Below are 16,176 nucleotides of genomic sequence, written 5' to 3' on the forward strand. Positions count from 1 at the left end.
AATATATATTTTTCAAACTTACCATGATGGGGTTGAATTAAAGTAGCACTTAAAGGTTAGTAACTAAATAAAAAAGGTATAAATAAATAAACTGTACTGTAGCAATTTATTATCAAAATCTTTGAAGACATCCCCCATATGTCTTTTATTATATTAAATAAGAAAAAAAAAATCCTCTAAGTAGATTATTAAAACTTTATTTTTTTATAGATCTGAACCTTAAATGATGATTGGAATGGCAGTATTTAGAAACCTAACAAAGAGGCTGAAAAATGGTCATGGGGCGAATGATTTTTTTTACTTTTTTTTAATGAAGTGTACAGGTCAAAATCTTTTATAACAAACAGCAAATACTTCAAGCTCAGATACTTTTTACAGGCCTACAATAATACAAAAAACTAAATGTCATCACATAAACATACCACAGCTTGTGTTGAGATTGAAAAAAAAAAAAAATCTTGCCCTTAGGACATAAAAATAGGGCAGGAAAAACAGTTGGCATTTTTCAGTCCATTGCAAAGGGTTACATTTTTTTCAGCATTTTTCTCTCTCGTTGTTCTTGAACTGACACGATTATTCTGATGGAGGACCTCTGCAGCTGAAAGCTCTTCTAGTTGGGTTTGGTCAGAAGCTGAGTGGAGAACTCGTACAGATCTTTATTGATCTTCTTCAGGGTCCTCACCTCCTCCTCCAGTTCACACACTCGTACCTTAGTGTTTTCCCCATCACCAAACACGCTCTGACAACACCACAGAGAGAGAGAGAGAAAGAGACAGAGAGGAAAAAAAAAAATCATGAGTTATCATGACATGTTTTTGACAGACACAGAGTTCCAACACTTTTTGAGCAATGACTTTTCATTTCTTATACATGCCCTTTCCAGTCGTTCACGATTACAGGAGAAGGATTTTTATATTATTATATTTTTTAGTGACTGTTAGGGTGGACATTCATTTGTATGTGACACACTAATCTTCAGAATGAATAGATTTAAACAAACATATTATTGTACAAATGTCTCAAATAACACTCTCAACAGACAAATTGCTGTTTGATGGACTGAAAAGGCCACTTAAAGACTTCAAAATGCTGAGCGCGAACACTCATTTTGCAAAACGTTGTCACATGCGTAGTGTGTTTGGGATCATAATCTTGTCCAAACAGATCCTCCATACTTGGCTACATTGTTGGATTCCCATACTTGGATTCCCAATTATTGGTTCATTTCAAGTGCCAGGAACTTTGTAGATCCTTCCAACAACTGCTGCAGACACGCGTCCCCAATACCATTATGTCTCCCCTGCTGTGCTTAATGGTGTCACGCATTCATTTGGTATTAAAACACTCCAGTCATTTCCTACTAACATACCTGAAAATGTTCTTAAATTTTAACTTGTCAGACTGCAGAACACACACCTTCCACACTCTAGTCCTTATGTTCTTTAGCAAATGCAAGGCGTTTTTTGCAGTAGATAAAACCTAATAAATGGTTTCTTTACTGGTACACAACCTCTCAATCCAGCCTCTTGTAGCCATTGGCTTACAGTTCTATATGAATTTGGAGGTTGGAGGTCTCATCCAGTCTTTGGAAGCTGTTTTGAGGTGGTCCCACATTCAGGTGATTTTCATCCTCCTGACTAGTCTTCCTTGACCAGCCACAGCCCTTTACATTCTACATATTAATGGTCTGGCGGTGCTTCAAAATAATTCTGTGGACATTGTGACCATTCACATATAGCACATGATCAATATCCAAAACCGATTTACCAAATTTAGTCATTTTAACAAGATCCTCCTTGGTTGCAGAGGACAGCTCCTTCCATCTGGCTATTTTTACAAAAACCCACAAAATAACATCTAACAACATTTCACAATTTGGTATGTTTCATTGCGTCGTGACAAATAATACAACACGTACATTAGTTTTACACTCCAGGCACAATATGCATACAAATATTTTTAAAAAGTTAGAAGAAGCCAATTTTTCCAAGTCAGACATCATTTTTGGCCACTACTGTATTTAATATAATATACTATAAGTAAGCAATAAGGTACGAGAGGCTGTGCTGTATCGTGAATAAGTCACGGCTGAAGGGGTTGCAGACAACGCCCCTAACAACACCCTTCAGCCGTGACTTATTCACGATACAGCACTAGCCTCGAGTACCTTATTGCTTTTATAAAAGGGTAACCACACAATAAAAATATTAAAGCCAAAAATATGTATCAATGCAACTTTCATGAAGTAAACTTTCACTAAAGCCTTCGTTCCGCCAGAAAAAAATAGTCCCTGACCGTGAACAGCAACAGAAGTTACATTAATATGCCATTAGATGGTGGCAAAGACTGTCTTTATGAGTGTGTCAGTCAGTAGCGAAGACTTTTACATTGAAAAGACTGAATTGTTGTGAACACGGAACAAGACGCAACTGCCAAATGCTTTGATTAGCGCTGTCAGTCACGGGAAAATCCCTGTTAAAAGGACAAGATATTGCAGCGGCCATTTAAACAGATTTTTTATTATGAACATAGGACTAACCTGAAGGAAAATGCTAAATCTGAACGCAGGTAATAAACCTGCTTACTCAATCTCTTTCTCACGATACTTTTCTACATAATACAGTAAGATTCAATGAACATTATCAATTGAGAACTAACAGTTTACGTTGCTAAGTGTGGTTGCTAAGGGTGATACACACAACTGTTGGGTGAAGCGGTCATAGCAGTGTTTTATCGTGAATAAAACAGCTATTGACCAATCAGAATCAAGAACAGGAACTAACCGTTTTATAATATAATATAATATAATAATAGTTCTTCAACTGTGAGAGTATTACTATAAAACTTGGTGTTTGTTTTTAATATCTAGGTGAAGAGTCTAATTATTTTATGTGGTTATCGACAAAATGTCACAGATGTCAATTGTGCTTAACTTGAATTGAACCCAGAACATTCCTTTAATCTAAAAGAGCTAAATTGCAAGCATATACAAGCCAGAAGATGAACTGTGTAAATGAGGAGGTGAGGTTTTTTTCAATATAAAAAACCCTGCACCTGGGTTTAGGAAGTCAAGTTCCATCATAGATTTTCGCTGAGGTAATCAAATCCCGTTTTAGAACATCCCTAATCTAGTGGAGAAAATATTGACATTCCCTTTGTGCTCGATTCCCCCGTGCAGGCAAACGCCGAGTGACAGCGATGCACATTTCCCCCAGATTAAGTGGGTGGGGGGAGAGCTGGAGGGGGGGTAAAAAAAAAAAAATCTCTTGCTCTCCAGTTATATATTTATTTACATACATCTCCTGAATAAACACAGCGGGCTCTGAGCTTGCCGGCAGGATCCAACTCCCTTTTGAGTGAGTGAAACTAATCCACTTAATGGTCCTGCCAGAGCTGGACTCAGTTTAAAAGCGTCAGGAGATCCATGAGAAAGAGGGAACAACCTCTATGGTGACCTGAACGTGTTCATAGACGGATAATGGCAACAAACCCCAAAACACCCCTCAGTCCCTCCAGATGGACGGGACTGCGGGGACCATCTGGACTCACTGTACTTTGACATTTTAAAGAGCCTAAAATAATGTATTTGGACAGAGTTATGAGGTACACAGCCTGTGCTTTGCTTGCAGCTCCCTGTAACTAATTCTCTAAACAACTGATGTTCAATTGGCCGAAAGTATGTCGACACCCTCTTTTAATTAAGGGGGCGCATAAAACCAAGTATACAGCAATTCAGTCTCGCATTTTCAGTAAAATGAGGTACCAAAGACCCCACCTCTACTCTAAAGGCTTCCTTTTTATGAGTGATGAGTTCAATAAAAATAAACTCTTAGGCTTTATGTGTTAATCAGTTCAGCTTCAAGCCCAGTCTAATCGTGTTCTCCTCTGCTGGCTCTCAAATACCTCTTGACTACACTTTCAACATCCCATGGAGAAAGTCCGAACTCTTGGATAAGAACAGCCCAGTGGAGCTGCTCTATCAGCAGTATAAATCAGTGAAGTCTCTGACAGAGATGTGCAAGTGGCTCATTTCCTGTAGAAGGAAGGGAGTGAGATGCTCTATATTAAAGATTATATTATTGAATCGATCCCCTCTGTAAATCACAGCATGCTGCGGTCAAATATTTTGTATAATTGACTGTTGACGCAGACAACCCATTCCTAAATCTCTGCAGTTCCTTCGCACATAATGAATTAATTTCAAGTCATTATTCATTTTACATTATATTAAATTATTAGGGGTGTAACGATACACTCGTGTCGATTCGATACAAATCACGATACTGAACTCACGATACGATACCATCGCAATATTTTAAGCCAAAATAAAGAAGAGTTTTATTTATTATTTGAGAACTTTATTATTTATTTATGCATCACGCAAGCACCTGAATGTCCGTGTTTACTTAAGTATATGCGTGTTGTAAATCTGTTCATAATATAAAGCCATCGTGTTTCTTCAGAAGACTTGGATTTTGATTAGACCACTCAATTATGACATTTTTTGGATCTTTTAAGTTTTAGAGAAATGGACTTTAAATAGAGGGACAGAAATCTCTTAGGTTTCATAAATATTTTGTGTTTGGAAGTTGAACGAAAATCTTATAGGTTTGAAACGACATGAGGGTGACTACATGATGACAATTTACTTTTTTTTGGGGGGTGAATTATACAGTAAGCTTGGATAAAACTAACTATCGCGAATCATATCATTTATATCAATGATACATATTGCATTTTATATCGCAATATCTCAATATAACGATGTATCGTTACACCCCTATATATTATATTATATTATATTATATTATATTATATTATATTATATTATATTATATTATATTGTATTGTATTGTATTATATTATATTATATTTAGGACTGTCGAAAATAACACGTTAATTTCTGCAATTAATATGTTCTGTTTAACACATTCAAAATATTTAATTATTGCAGCATCCGTTTTATCCCTTTCTGGCTTCTTTTGGCTGGCATTACAGTATCATCTGGGTACTGCTCACCAGCTCATGACCTCAGAACATGACCTCAGATTGAACCCATACATATGAGAGCCAAGTTTGGTGGAAATATTTTATTCAGTTCAAGAGTTAAAATGAAAGTGGCCATCACTTGAGTCTGTGATAAACGAATGAGTGACTTTCTTCTCTTTATCACTGTAGTGCCCCTATTGGCCAATATGTCTCTATAATATTATGGACCATAGATATTGCTCAGATCCATCATTTAATGTAAATCTATGTGCTTTTTGCTCATTTTACGGACTACCAGTCAATCGAAGTTTGATCCCTTAGAAAATTAAGTTTAGTTTGAAAAATACCTAGTCTTAAATTTGAGAAATAGAAATAGTGATGGCTGCAAACACTTCTAGCAAATTAAATTGGCGCTAAATTAAATTAACAAATATCAATTACTGGACATTCAATTTAAGCAATGTTTTATCAAAATTTGTCAAAAAATAGGAAGTTCTGTTAATTACCCAGGTGGGCAAAGTTATTAGCCATCTTAAAATGGTAATTATGGGTTGATTACTCTGCCTGGCCAAGCACTAGTCAACACTAGTCGATGAATGCTCCGTCTCTGCTCTCTTCATGCTGATCAATAGAAGAATCAAAGCCAACAGGCTACAAACCGTCTCCGCTCATGAAAACCTTGGTAAAATTCAGCTCACAGTAATGACTGAATTCCGACAGCAGCAGTGAGCTTCCATGCTTACCTTGTCTGTGACGGCACACATCAGAGAGTAGAGCTCATCTGCTTTCTCCAAATACGTCCCCTCCGGCTCCTGAGAGTGTGAAAAGACAAAACAAAACACTTTAAACATCAACACAATAGTATGTTAAGCTACAAAAAAAGACTGAGTGTGCCAATAAGGTATTTGTGTGTAGGCATTTCCCATGATGCAAGTGTCCTGAAGAGTGTGAGGGGGTCAGTTACAAACAAGGTCTAATCATGGCTGTCTCCTGCAGACTGATCACTACTGACAGTGAGTAAGTGGCCGGGGGTTTGTGGAGGGGATGACGTTGTTTCAAGGGTCCAACGAGATTATTAAGGCTGACAATGAAAATCCCAGCAAGGTCAATCTCTTTTTAACAGCTCTTCCCAGATTCTGCCATCTTACTCTGCTGATTTACGGACCATCAGTGCCCATCTGCGGAAATTTACTATTCCTGCCTCGATGGATACAGTGAGTCTGCTGATTTCACAGGAAGATGAGTAAAGCTGGTGCTGGTGCCCAGCACAGTATTTTGATTCTGCTCACGATTCCCACATACGCTCACAAATTTGAAATATTGTACTCGTAACACTATAATGGTACATAATTTCCTAATGTGGAGGCTAAATTGATTTATTTTTTTTATTGTTTACAATACTGTTCAGAAGTACGGAGTCAGTAAAATATTTTTTAAAGGAAATTAATATTTTTATTCAGCAAGGATGCATTAAATTGATCAAAAGTGAGAGTAAAGACATTTAAAAATATTACAAAAGATTTATTTTTTTAATAAATGCTGTTGGAAAATGCAAAAAATGCCATGGTTTTCACAAAAATATTAAGCAGCACAGCTATTTTCAACATTCATACTGGGTCATTCTGTGTCAACTCAACTAGATGTTCTCGGCTCAAATTTTTGATTTTGTTCATATTTTTTCTGTAGAAAGACAAACATAAATAGTGATGAAAGTCAAAATATTAAATGTCAGAGATATTTACTGAGCAATTCACTATTTTGTAGAAGGGGATCAACATGGCAATTTTCACCTGAGATTTGGAGCCAAATAAGAGGAGTGTAAAAATGACTTTAGAAAAATGGCAGCATCATTATTTTATTTTTACACAGAGATTGGAAGTCTATTAGTAAGATCTGTTTACTTTAGCTATCTTTGTTTCATTATATGCCAACAGTGACAGTTCAAAAATGGCAAACAGCACTTGTGTTTTTTTTGCCTCAAGTTTGCATGCCAGTAACTCAAGAAGTATTAAAGATATCTTAATATCCTTTTAGATTCTGGTTCTTAACAAACTTTCCTTTTGGTATCTTCATTTTAAAGGCTCTCGATGGTTCAATCCCAGAGATATGGACATGTTAATGTGGCTCCATGAGTAAACTGGTAAACTGTACACATTTTCAGTGGTCAAAAATCAAATGTGGGTCACTTTGTATACAGCTGATACTTTTTCTTTTAAAGAGGAATATCTAAAGAACAAATAATGTTAAAACTAGAAATGTATCTCATTTTTTTCTATTATCTAGCATAGAATATACCTGTCTGAGTGCCATAAATATTCTTTTGCTGAAGTTGTCATGCCTGTAACTCTAAAAGTGCATAAGATATCTTAATATCCTTCTAGATTCTCATTCTTACTTTATACCAAAAGATATCTTTAATACTTCTTGAGTTACAGGCATGCAAACTTGAGGAAAAAAACAAAAACAAAAACAAAACAAAAAAAAAAACAAGTGCTTTTTGCCATTTTTGAACTGTCACTAGCGTTTCCATTACCCTTTAAACTGCACAAATTGAAATTGCGAATTGAAAATACACCCAATGGAAACACGTAAATTTCGCAAAAACTCCCATTTATCGCAAAAAAGTTTTTACGCTCACATGAGGTGATTTTTCAGGCAATTCGAAAAAGGAATATTTCGCAAAAATGCAATGGAAACAGTTTTTTCACATTTACAGGTCAACTGCCATATGTAAAAGTCAATTATTCTTCAAAGAGGGCGCAGTATGTTTAGACGGAAGACGATAGTTCTTCATTAAACTCATAAAAGACAAAAGTATTACGGGAATACTGGATTCTAAACAACAAAGAAATGCCACAATTTGAATTTATCAAGACCTTGAAGCAGTTAGAAGGGAGAAACATGCAAAAACACCTCATAAGTGGCCGCTCCCAAGTATAAAGGGCTTTCCTTGCCATAAATGCTTGGATAACACACCTACGTCTCCTTTGATTAAAAATAATGGCTAGCGCAGTGGCTGCGATATACTTAAACCTACTAACATCCATGTCATGATTTCTGGAATGAGAGGAAAAAAAGACGTTTTAGTCGCATAACATCAGTTAATGGAAATTTTGCAATAGTTTTTTATCGATATTTAGAAAATATCGCAAAGGTTTTGCACAAATCTGTAATGGAAATGTGGCTACTGTTGGCATATAATGAAACAAAGATGGCTAAAGTAAAAGAATTTTACCAATAAACCTACCAATCTCTGTGTAAAAAAAAATAACGATGTTATTGTAGTTCCATTAAACCATGTAAAAGTGTGAAAATATTATTTATTTGAGTGTATGTAGGATAAAGTGTGAAATTAGTCTTGCGTCAACCATTTTATTGCAAATACAGTGCTCAGCGTAAATGAGTACACCCCCTTTGAAAAGTAACATTTTAAACAATATCTCAATGAACACAAAAACAATTTCCAATATGCTGACAAGACTAAGTTTTATATAACATCTGTTTAACTTATAACATGAAAGTAAGGTTAATAATATAACTTGGAGAACAAAATTTTCAGTTTTACTCAAATTAGGGTGATGCAAAAATGAGTACACCCCACTGAAAGTCTCTGGAGCAAAGCTAAATTTTAGACTACAAATGTCTAATTTAACAAGAATTCAACCACAGGTGAGTCTAATTATTCAATACACAGGTGTCCAGCAGACAGTTGACTATAAAAGGGTGTTAAACCCCCTTCCCATTTCATGCTGTCAGCAATGGCACCACATGGAAGAGAAATACCACAAGACCTGAGAAAGAAAATAATTTCTTTACACCAGAAAGATGAAGGCTACAAGAAGATCAGCAAAGCTTTATTTATCAGTCAGAATACTGTAGCAAAAGTGGTACAAAAATTTAAAAAAGATGAAACTGCAACCATCTCACAGAGACGTCCAGGGCGTCCACGGAAGTGGCTCTCGACAGGAGCGTCTTCTGATGAGAAGGGCTGAAGAAAATCGGCATGCAAGTTCACTGCAGTTATCTAAAGAAGTAGAAAGCCAAACTGGGTTGACTATTTCCCGTGACACAATACGGCGTACACTGCAGAGGAATGGCATGCATGTGTTGCGTCCATGAAAGAAGCCTTTCCTAAAGCCCAGGCACAGAAAAGCCCGCCTAGAGTTTGCCAGGGCCCATGCTGACAAAGATGAAGACTACTGGGACTCTATACTCTGGAGTGATGAGACCAAGATAAATGTTTTTGGAACTGATGGCTTCAAAACTGTATGGCGTCGCAAAGGTGAGGAATACAAAGAAAAATGCATGGTGCCTACAGTGAAACATGGTGGTGGCAGTGTCCTTATGTGGGGCTACATGAGTGCTGCTGGTGTCGGGGAGCTGGATTTCATTGATGGCATCATGAATTCACAGATGTACTGCTCTATACTGAAAGAGAAGATTCTACCATCACTCCGTGCCCTTGGTCGTCGTGCACTTTTACAACATGACAATGATCCTAAACACACATCTAAGGCCAGTGTTGGATTTCTGAAGAAGAACAGGGTGAAAGTGATTCATTGGCTCCTGATCTGAACCCAATCGAACACCTATGGGGAATTCTGAAGAGACAAGTTGAGCATCACTCTCCATCCAGCATCCAAGTCTCTAAAAGAGGTAATTCTTGAAGAATGGAAAAGATAAATGTTGCAAAATGTCACCAACTTGTTCATTCCATGCCTAGAAGACTTGGTGCTGTCATTAAAAATCATGGAGGCCATACAAAGTACTAGATGTAGTAGTTTTTGTTGTGGGGTGTGCTCATTTTTGCATCACCCTAATTTGAGTAAAACTTAAAAATGTGTAATCTATGTTATATTATTAACCTTACATGTTATAAGTTAAACAGATGTTATATTAAACTTAGTCTTGTCAACATTTTGGAAATTGTTTTTGTGTTCATTGAGATATTGTTTAAAATGTTACTTTTCAAATGGGGTGTACTCATTTACGCTGAGCACTGTATGTTTACAATGTAATTTCCATTATCACTTTTTCCACCACAGAATGCTACTGAACACAAAACATCATTTGAGATGAGGTGGAAATGACACTGTGGTGGTACATAGTTAGTGGACAAATTAAACAAACTTATCAGAGTCAGTGTGACAAGTGTTTTTCCTAAAAGTCCAGGTGCCAAAATTAAAGAAACACCAAATCACATAAAAGGAAGTGAATTAGAACGGAGTTCAAGTGAAAACAAAAGTCTAACAATTCGCTATGAAAGCCAAGCAGTCAACCTCTGCAGAACCTCCAACAGCCTTTAGCCCACCACTGAGCTGCCTAATTCAGGTCCAAATAATAGCTTACCTATATTTATGTAAAGTTAAGGGCCATAATCCATCTATCCTTAAACTTCGCTCCATTAGCACATAGCGGAGCAGACCTGAGCTCCTTCAGTATGGCAACAGATCTGATGAAACCATGCTGCTGACCTCCATCTGAATTTAGTCAGCCAGGTTATTAATAGACACACGGTTCAATTCAGAGTTTCGCAGTGTGCCCCATCGTCGCTTCACCTTCCAAGGGAATAACAGAAACAATTCCGAAAGAGAAATTAATTTTCTCAGAGCAGCTTTAATTTACACGCTGTGTGGCACGCCAGTCATGCCGAATGTGTGATGTTGGGAGCAGCCTCTGGGTCGCAGTTGGAATGTGTTATTTTGGTTCATGGTAAAAGTATTAATGCACTTATCAAAACATTTGTTTTAGGTTCCCTCTCGCTGTGCAGAGGTGAAAGAAGCATGTTTTCCAGATAGGATGTGCTCTCCCAGAGGCTGGAAGATTAGCCGCTCCGTAAACAAGCTAAGGGGGAGGGGGAGGAAGAGGGAAAACAGCAGATATGCAGAAAAAAGGAAAGATAAAAAATGCAAGGTTGGACCCACAGAGCAGGTGGTGGGCAAATTTAAGATTTTGTATAAGCATTTAATTTATATGTCTATAATTGATTTTGACATGGGAGGAATTACAGTCACGCACTAACAGCTGTAAACATTCATTATGTTTGAACACTGCTGGTAGTGAGGAAACAGATCCATATGTGCAACTTGCATTAAACATCTTTGACCCAATCATATCACCCACATGCAGCTGTTACACCTCATAGTATATGAGTGTCTTTAAAACTAAAACATCTGAACTAATGAAAAAGAACATCCACCTATTTACCCATTTGAGGATGGTATATAATAGGGCTTGATGACACTGAATTTTCATGAAAGATTCAATGTTTTTGTTGACATTTATAGATGTATTTATCTAAAGTGAGTCTTCTAAAGAGCGTGTCATTGGGCTAACTTTGAACTCTCTCAAAAAGAAATAAATGTCAGAAGGGTACTTGGTTAGATTCATTAGTTGTTGATTGGATGGAGTCATATCTGAATGCGAGCTTGCAGTCGATTGTATGTATGAAAGGAGCAGGGTTTAAGCGGATTAAATGATTGGAAAAGTCTGGCATAACTATGGCATATTTCACCAGAATTTTGAGATTTTGACACATTTTAATTTCATGCTGAATAAGATAGACATCTCTGATCTTGACCAAAAATTGATGCACCTCTTGATGGAAATAAATGTTGTGATGTTATTTCCATCAAGAGGTGCATCATTTTTTGGGTCAAGATCTTGTATTGACAATGCAAGAGGTGAGCACTCTGTAATGTCTACTTCAGCACAACCCAAAGACTTTCAGAGGTGCCAGTTCATGCTCCCCCCAAACTTTTCATTCACAATTGGAGTCTGATGAATCTTGACATTGTCATCCTGGAATATGGCCATGATGCGCCTTACTACATGGTTGTTTAAGAAATGAAGAGCTACACACTCCATCAATTAGTGTTAAAAGAACTGTTCCCAAACTTATAACATGCTAGAAACATAATAATCACTGCAATAACGATCCAGTCATAGATATTTAAATCCAAACAGCGATTTTTTTTTTTTTTTTTTTGGCAAGGCAGTCTATATACAGTATATTGTATATACTAGATGTAGATTTATAGAAGTAGAGCTTTGTGAAATAAGAATGGTTATTGTTAGCACATCTTTAAGACTTTTATATGTAAATGACCTCTGGTCTTGGCTACATTTTTGCATTTGACCTTTTGCATTTATCAGGTTAGGCCAAGTTGCTGCATACTGAATACGAATTGATAAGTAAATGTTAATATCATTGCTCTAAATGAGCAATTCTGGCATTTCATAAATAGTCTCAGAGGACCTAATCCTATTTTCTAGTATATATCTCCGTTAAACTGGAACCAATGTTTCAGATGTTACCTGTGTGTTGGCTCCCAGCCTCAGACACATGCCTCCGGTGCCCGTGCTGTCACCCTGCTCGGAGGGGTTCAGGTGGCGACTGAACCGTGGCAGTGGGATGGCTGGACGACTGTCAGAAAGGAACATGTTGGCAGGTGCTGGTATGATAGCAGCATTGGTCACAGGACCTGTTGGGGAGACAAGGTGGAAAAAATATCAGTTCTCTCTGAAAACTGTAGCAGTTTAGCAAAGGTTTGTGAATACTGAAATCCTCAAGTAAAAACGGTCCATTTTAACACCAAGCATTTTCTCAGTCAGCCCTGAAAACAATGAAACATGCAAGAACATTATGTTGTGAAAGAGATAAACAAATCTCTCTGCAAATACTCTGCATCTCATGTGTTCACACAATCAGAGGTTCTAAAAGAAGGCTAAATTGATGATTGATGACATCATAAAATATGTAATTTTTTAATATTGCAGTACAATAAATCAATGTCCAAAACAAAGCTCATTAAAAAATGACAACACCCTTTAAAAAAGGAAGCTTGATTTGATTCAAAATAATAATGGCTCTTGGAACAAAACTGTTCCACAGACGTGAAATACGGGCATAAAATGTCTTATAACGCCTACCAGACGGAAGTAGTTCAAACATATGATGTTGCCATACAACGTGATCTATAGATATCTTTTAAAGCTGGTAATTCAACTCTAATTACTGTATAATATATTATATATATATATATATATATATATAAATAAAACCTTGTGAATTTGGGATTGGTAATGATTTTTTGTATGTTTTGGAAAGTATATATATGTGTGTGTGTGTATTGGGCGACTAGTCAACTATCCATCTAATTCCCAAAAAAATCTCAAAGTTATGAACTTCATGATTTTTCCACTTCCGTTATCCCCCCTACTGAGTGGAAATGGATTGGAAACTGAAGAGATAAAACCGGCAGATAATCTTTTACAACTACAGCACTCTAAAGCACTACAGAGCTCTTCACCTCCAGCTTACAATGTCAGACATTTTTATTTGCCCATTACTGTCTGTGTAGAACATGCTAGCACCAAATCACTAAAATCCGTCTCAAACCTCTTTCATACTGACCAAAACACACTGGCAGGAGAAAGTTTGTTTGTTTTTATTGAGCTGAGACAGTGTCTACACTCTCAGGAATAAAACAATGTTCCCGCAGTTCACCTGAGATTAATTAACAACAACCAGGTCCAACTGAGCTTCTGGCATCTGCTGTCTACTGTCCTCTTTAAAAGAGCTAGATACAAATCATGTGCACCAGTGAGAACTGTGGCAGACTCAACTGAACTACATTGGCTTGTGTACTAAACATCACTATATATATATTTATTAGGGCTGTGCAATTAATCGCAATTGCAAAACAATCGCGATTTGAGCACATGCAATTTCTAAAATCGCATAAGACTGCAATTTTATTTATTAATTTATTTATATTTTAATTCAGAATATTTTGTAATATTTTGGATTCAGGAGAGAGGATGTGTCAGAGAGCAAGGGAATTTGCAAGACCTGTGAGATTATTGCAACGAAACAGGGCAATACAACAAACCTGTTCCAGCACTTAAAACAGCGCCATAGAAAACTGTATGATCAATGCATGTTGACAAAGTCCATCGAAAGCACACCTCAAAGCCAGCCTGAACCGACTGAACAAGTATCCGCTGTTCAAGCATTTGCAAGCATCACACCTTATGAGAAAGGATCAAAACGGCACAAAGAAATTACAGACGCGATCACCTAACATATATGCAAAGACAGTGCCTGCGTACATCGTCAGTAAAGACGGCTTCTTAAGACTAATACAAACACTCGACAAGAGATACCAAAAGATGCCATCTTTTGGTATCTTTACAGTCATCAAAAGAAATGACTGTAAAGATAATTAGAATGTTATAAAGATGAAAAATGTGAAATTTCTCTCAGCTGTTTTCAACATTGACAATGATAATAAAAAATTTTTAGCACCAAATTAGCATATCAAAATGATTTTCTGAGGGATCATGTGACACTGAAGACTGGAGTAATGATGCTGAAAATTCAGTTTGAATAAATTACATTTTAAAATGTATATATGTAAGCAATAAGATAGAGGCTGTGCTGTATCATGAATAAGTCACAGCTGAAGGGCGTTGTTAAGGCCTGCAACCCCTTCAGCCATGACTTATTCACGATACAGCACTAGCCTCAAGTACCTTATTGCTTTTATAAAACGGTTACCACACAATACAAATATTAAAGCCAAAAATATATATCAATGCAACTTTCATGAAGTAAACTTTCAATAAAAGCCTTTCTTCCACCGGAAGAAAATAGTCCCTGAACGTGAACAGCAACAAAATTACATTATTATGCCATTAGATGGCGGCAAAGACTGTCTTTATGAGTTTGTCAGTCAGTAGCGAAGAATTTTATATTGAAAAGACTGAATTGTTGTGAACACGGAACAATACGCAACTGACAAATGCTCTGACTAGCGCTGTCAGTCACGGGAAAACCCCTTAACTGTTAAAAGGACAAGATAATATATCAGACATTTAAACAGATTTTTATTATGAATATAGGACTAGTACAGTAATCTTCAATGAACAATATAAATTGAGAACAAACAGTTTACGTTGCTAAGAGTGGTTGCTAAGGGTGTTGTGTAGTGATACACAACACGTTGGGTGGTCGTAGCTGTGTTTTATCGTGAATAAAACACAGCTATTAACCAATCAAAATCAAGGACAGGAACTAACCGTTTTATGCACAATCTGCATTAGATTGTGAATCCCAGATTTCCAATAGGGCCTTTTGGAGCTGATTTAGGGAAAATAGGATGTGTACAAACATGCTTTATTTAAATGCTGTATTAAAATCGGCAACAAATTTTGAACCAATTTATCAGTCTAAAATGATTAAGAATCAAAAAACGGAATCATGCCATGCGTAAGATCAGACATGCACCAACAAGAGCTCAAACATTTCCATAACAGCCCCGAAAATGCCAGTGATTTTCCATCAAAAACAGATGAAACCCCAGCAAACATAATTAAGGTAAGTATCCACACTTCAAAGACGCTGTGGAGTAACTGTTTTCAACAGCACAATTTTGTCTTGTCACCCTGATATTCCCTAAAGATTAATCATTGCATAATTTCACAGAAAGAGACAGTGAGGAGATCTATCACACAGAAGAATCAGTTGGCAGATTAGATTAGACTCATAAACTGTGTTGGCGTTTTATAGAAAAATTAAAAAATGAGCTCCATCACTCACACGGTCTAAGACATTCCAGACGCTGATGACATCAAAAGTTAAAACTGGCCGCACGGGAAGTATCTCGCCAGACTGGAATTGTTTGTTAAGGGATTTTCATTTCCCCTGGCAAAAGTTGCAGGACATCATTAGATAAAAATAAGATAATAAAATGATAATAATTAAAGAAATAAAATGCATGAGTGTGTGCCCATGTGGTCTAATTAAAAGCTGGGCTCTGCTGTAAGCATGAAAACTGATATGGAGATCAACTTCAGGCTGCGTTCATTTGCCTTCATTTTTGTTTTGAAGCCATTAAAAAAAGTCACTTGTCTCCACTATTTTCTCTCAAGCCTTTCGATTTAGAATTGTTGATTTATTGAGGCCAGTCAAATTAACACAAAGGTTTTTCACAATCGGAGCTTCCGAGGCGGCCCTCTGCTTTCTGCAAAAAAAGACGGTGATAAATAGGTTTTTTGCAGAGCAGTGGCTCAGTGAACCATGTGTACATTAATCCCCGTTTCTGAACGATGCCAAAACAATTATGATAAAACAGGTAAGCAGTGATGCAGCGGCAGACGCCCAGAGGACGCGCTGGTCTCTCG

At 36.9% G+C, this 16,176-nt stretch overlaps 1 protein-coding gene across 1 annotated transcript in view; it reads right to left on the reverse strand.

Annotated features, from left to right (window-relative positions):
* Window positions 1-443: 443 nt before the first annotated feature.
* The window catches only part of wdr18 (WD repeat domain 18), a 91,361-nt gene continuing 75,628 nt past the window's right edge, over window positions 444-16,176 (reverse strand). The window contains exons 8-10 of the mRNA XM_051912966.1: window positions 12,307-12,473; window positions 5,733-5,801; window positions 444-739 (exon numbers count right to left, since the gene is read on the reverse strand). Coding sequence (XP_051768926.1) covers window positions 611-739; window positions 5,733-5,801; window positions 12,307-12,473 — 365 coding nt within the window. The 3' untranslated portion in view covers window positions 444-610. The remainder of the gene's footprint in view (window positions 740-5,732; window positions 5,802-12,306; window positions 12,474-16,176) is intronic.

Source organism: Ctenopharyngodon idella, chromosome 11 (assembly GCF_019924925.1).
Source record: "Ctenopharyngodon idella isolate HZGC_01 chromosome 11, HZGC01, whole genome shotgun sequence".
Taxonomy (NCBI): domain Eukaryota; kingdom Metazoa; phylum Chordata; class Actinopteri; order Cypriniformes; family Xenocyprididae; genus Ctenopharyngodon; species Ctenopharyngodon idella.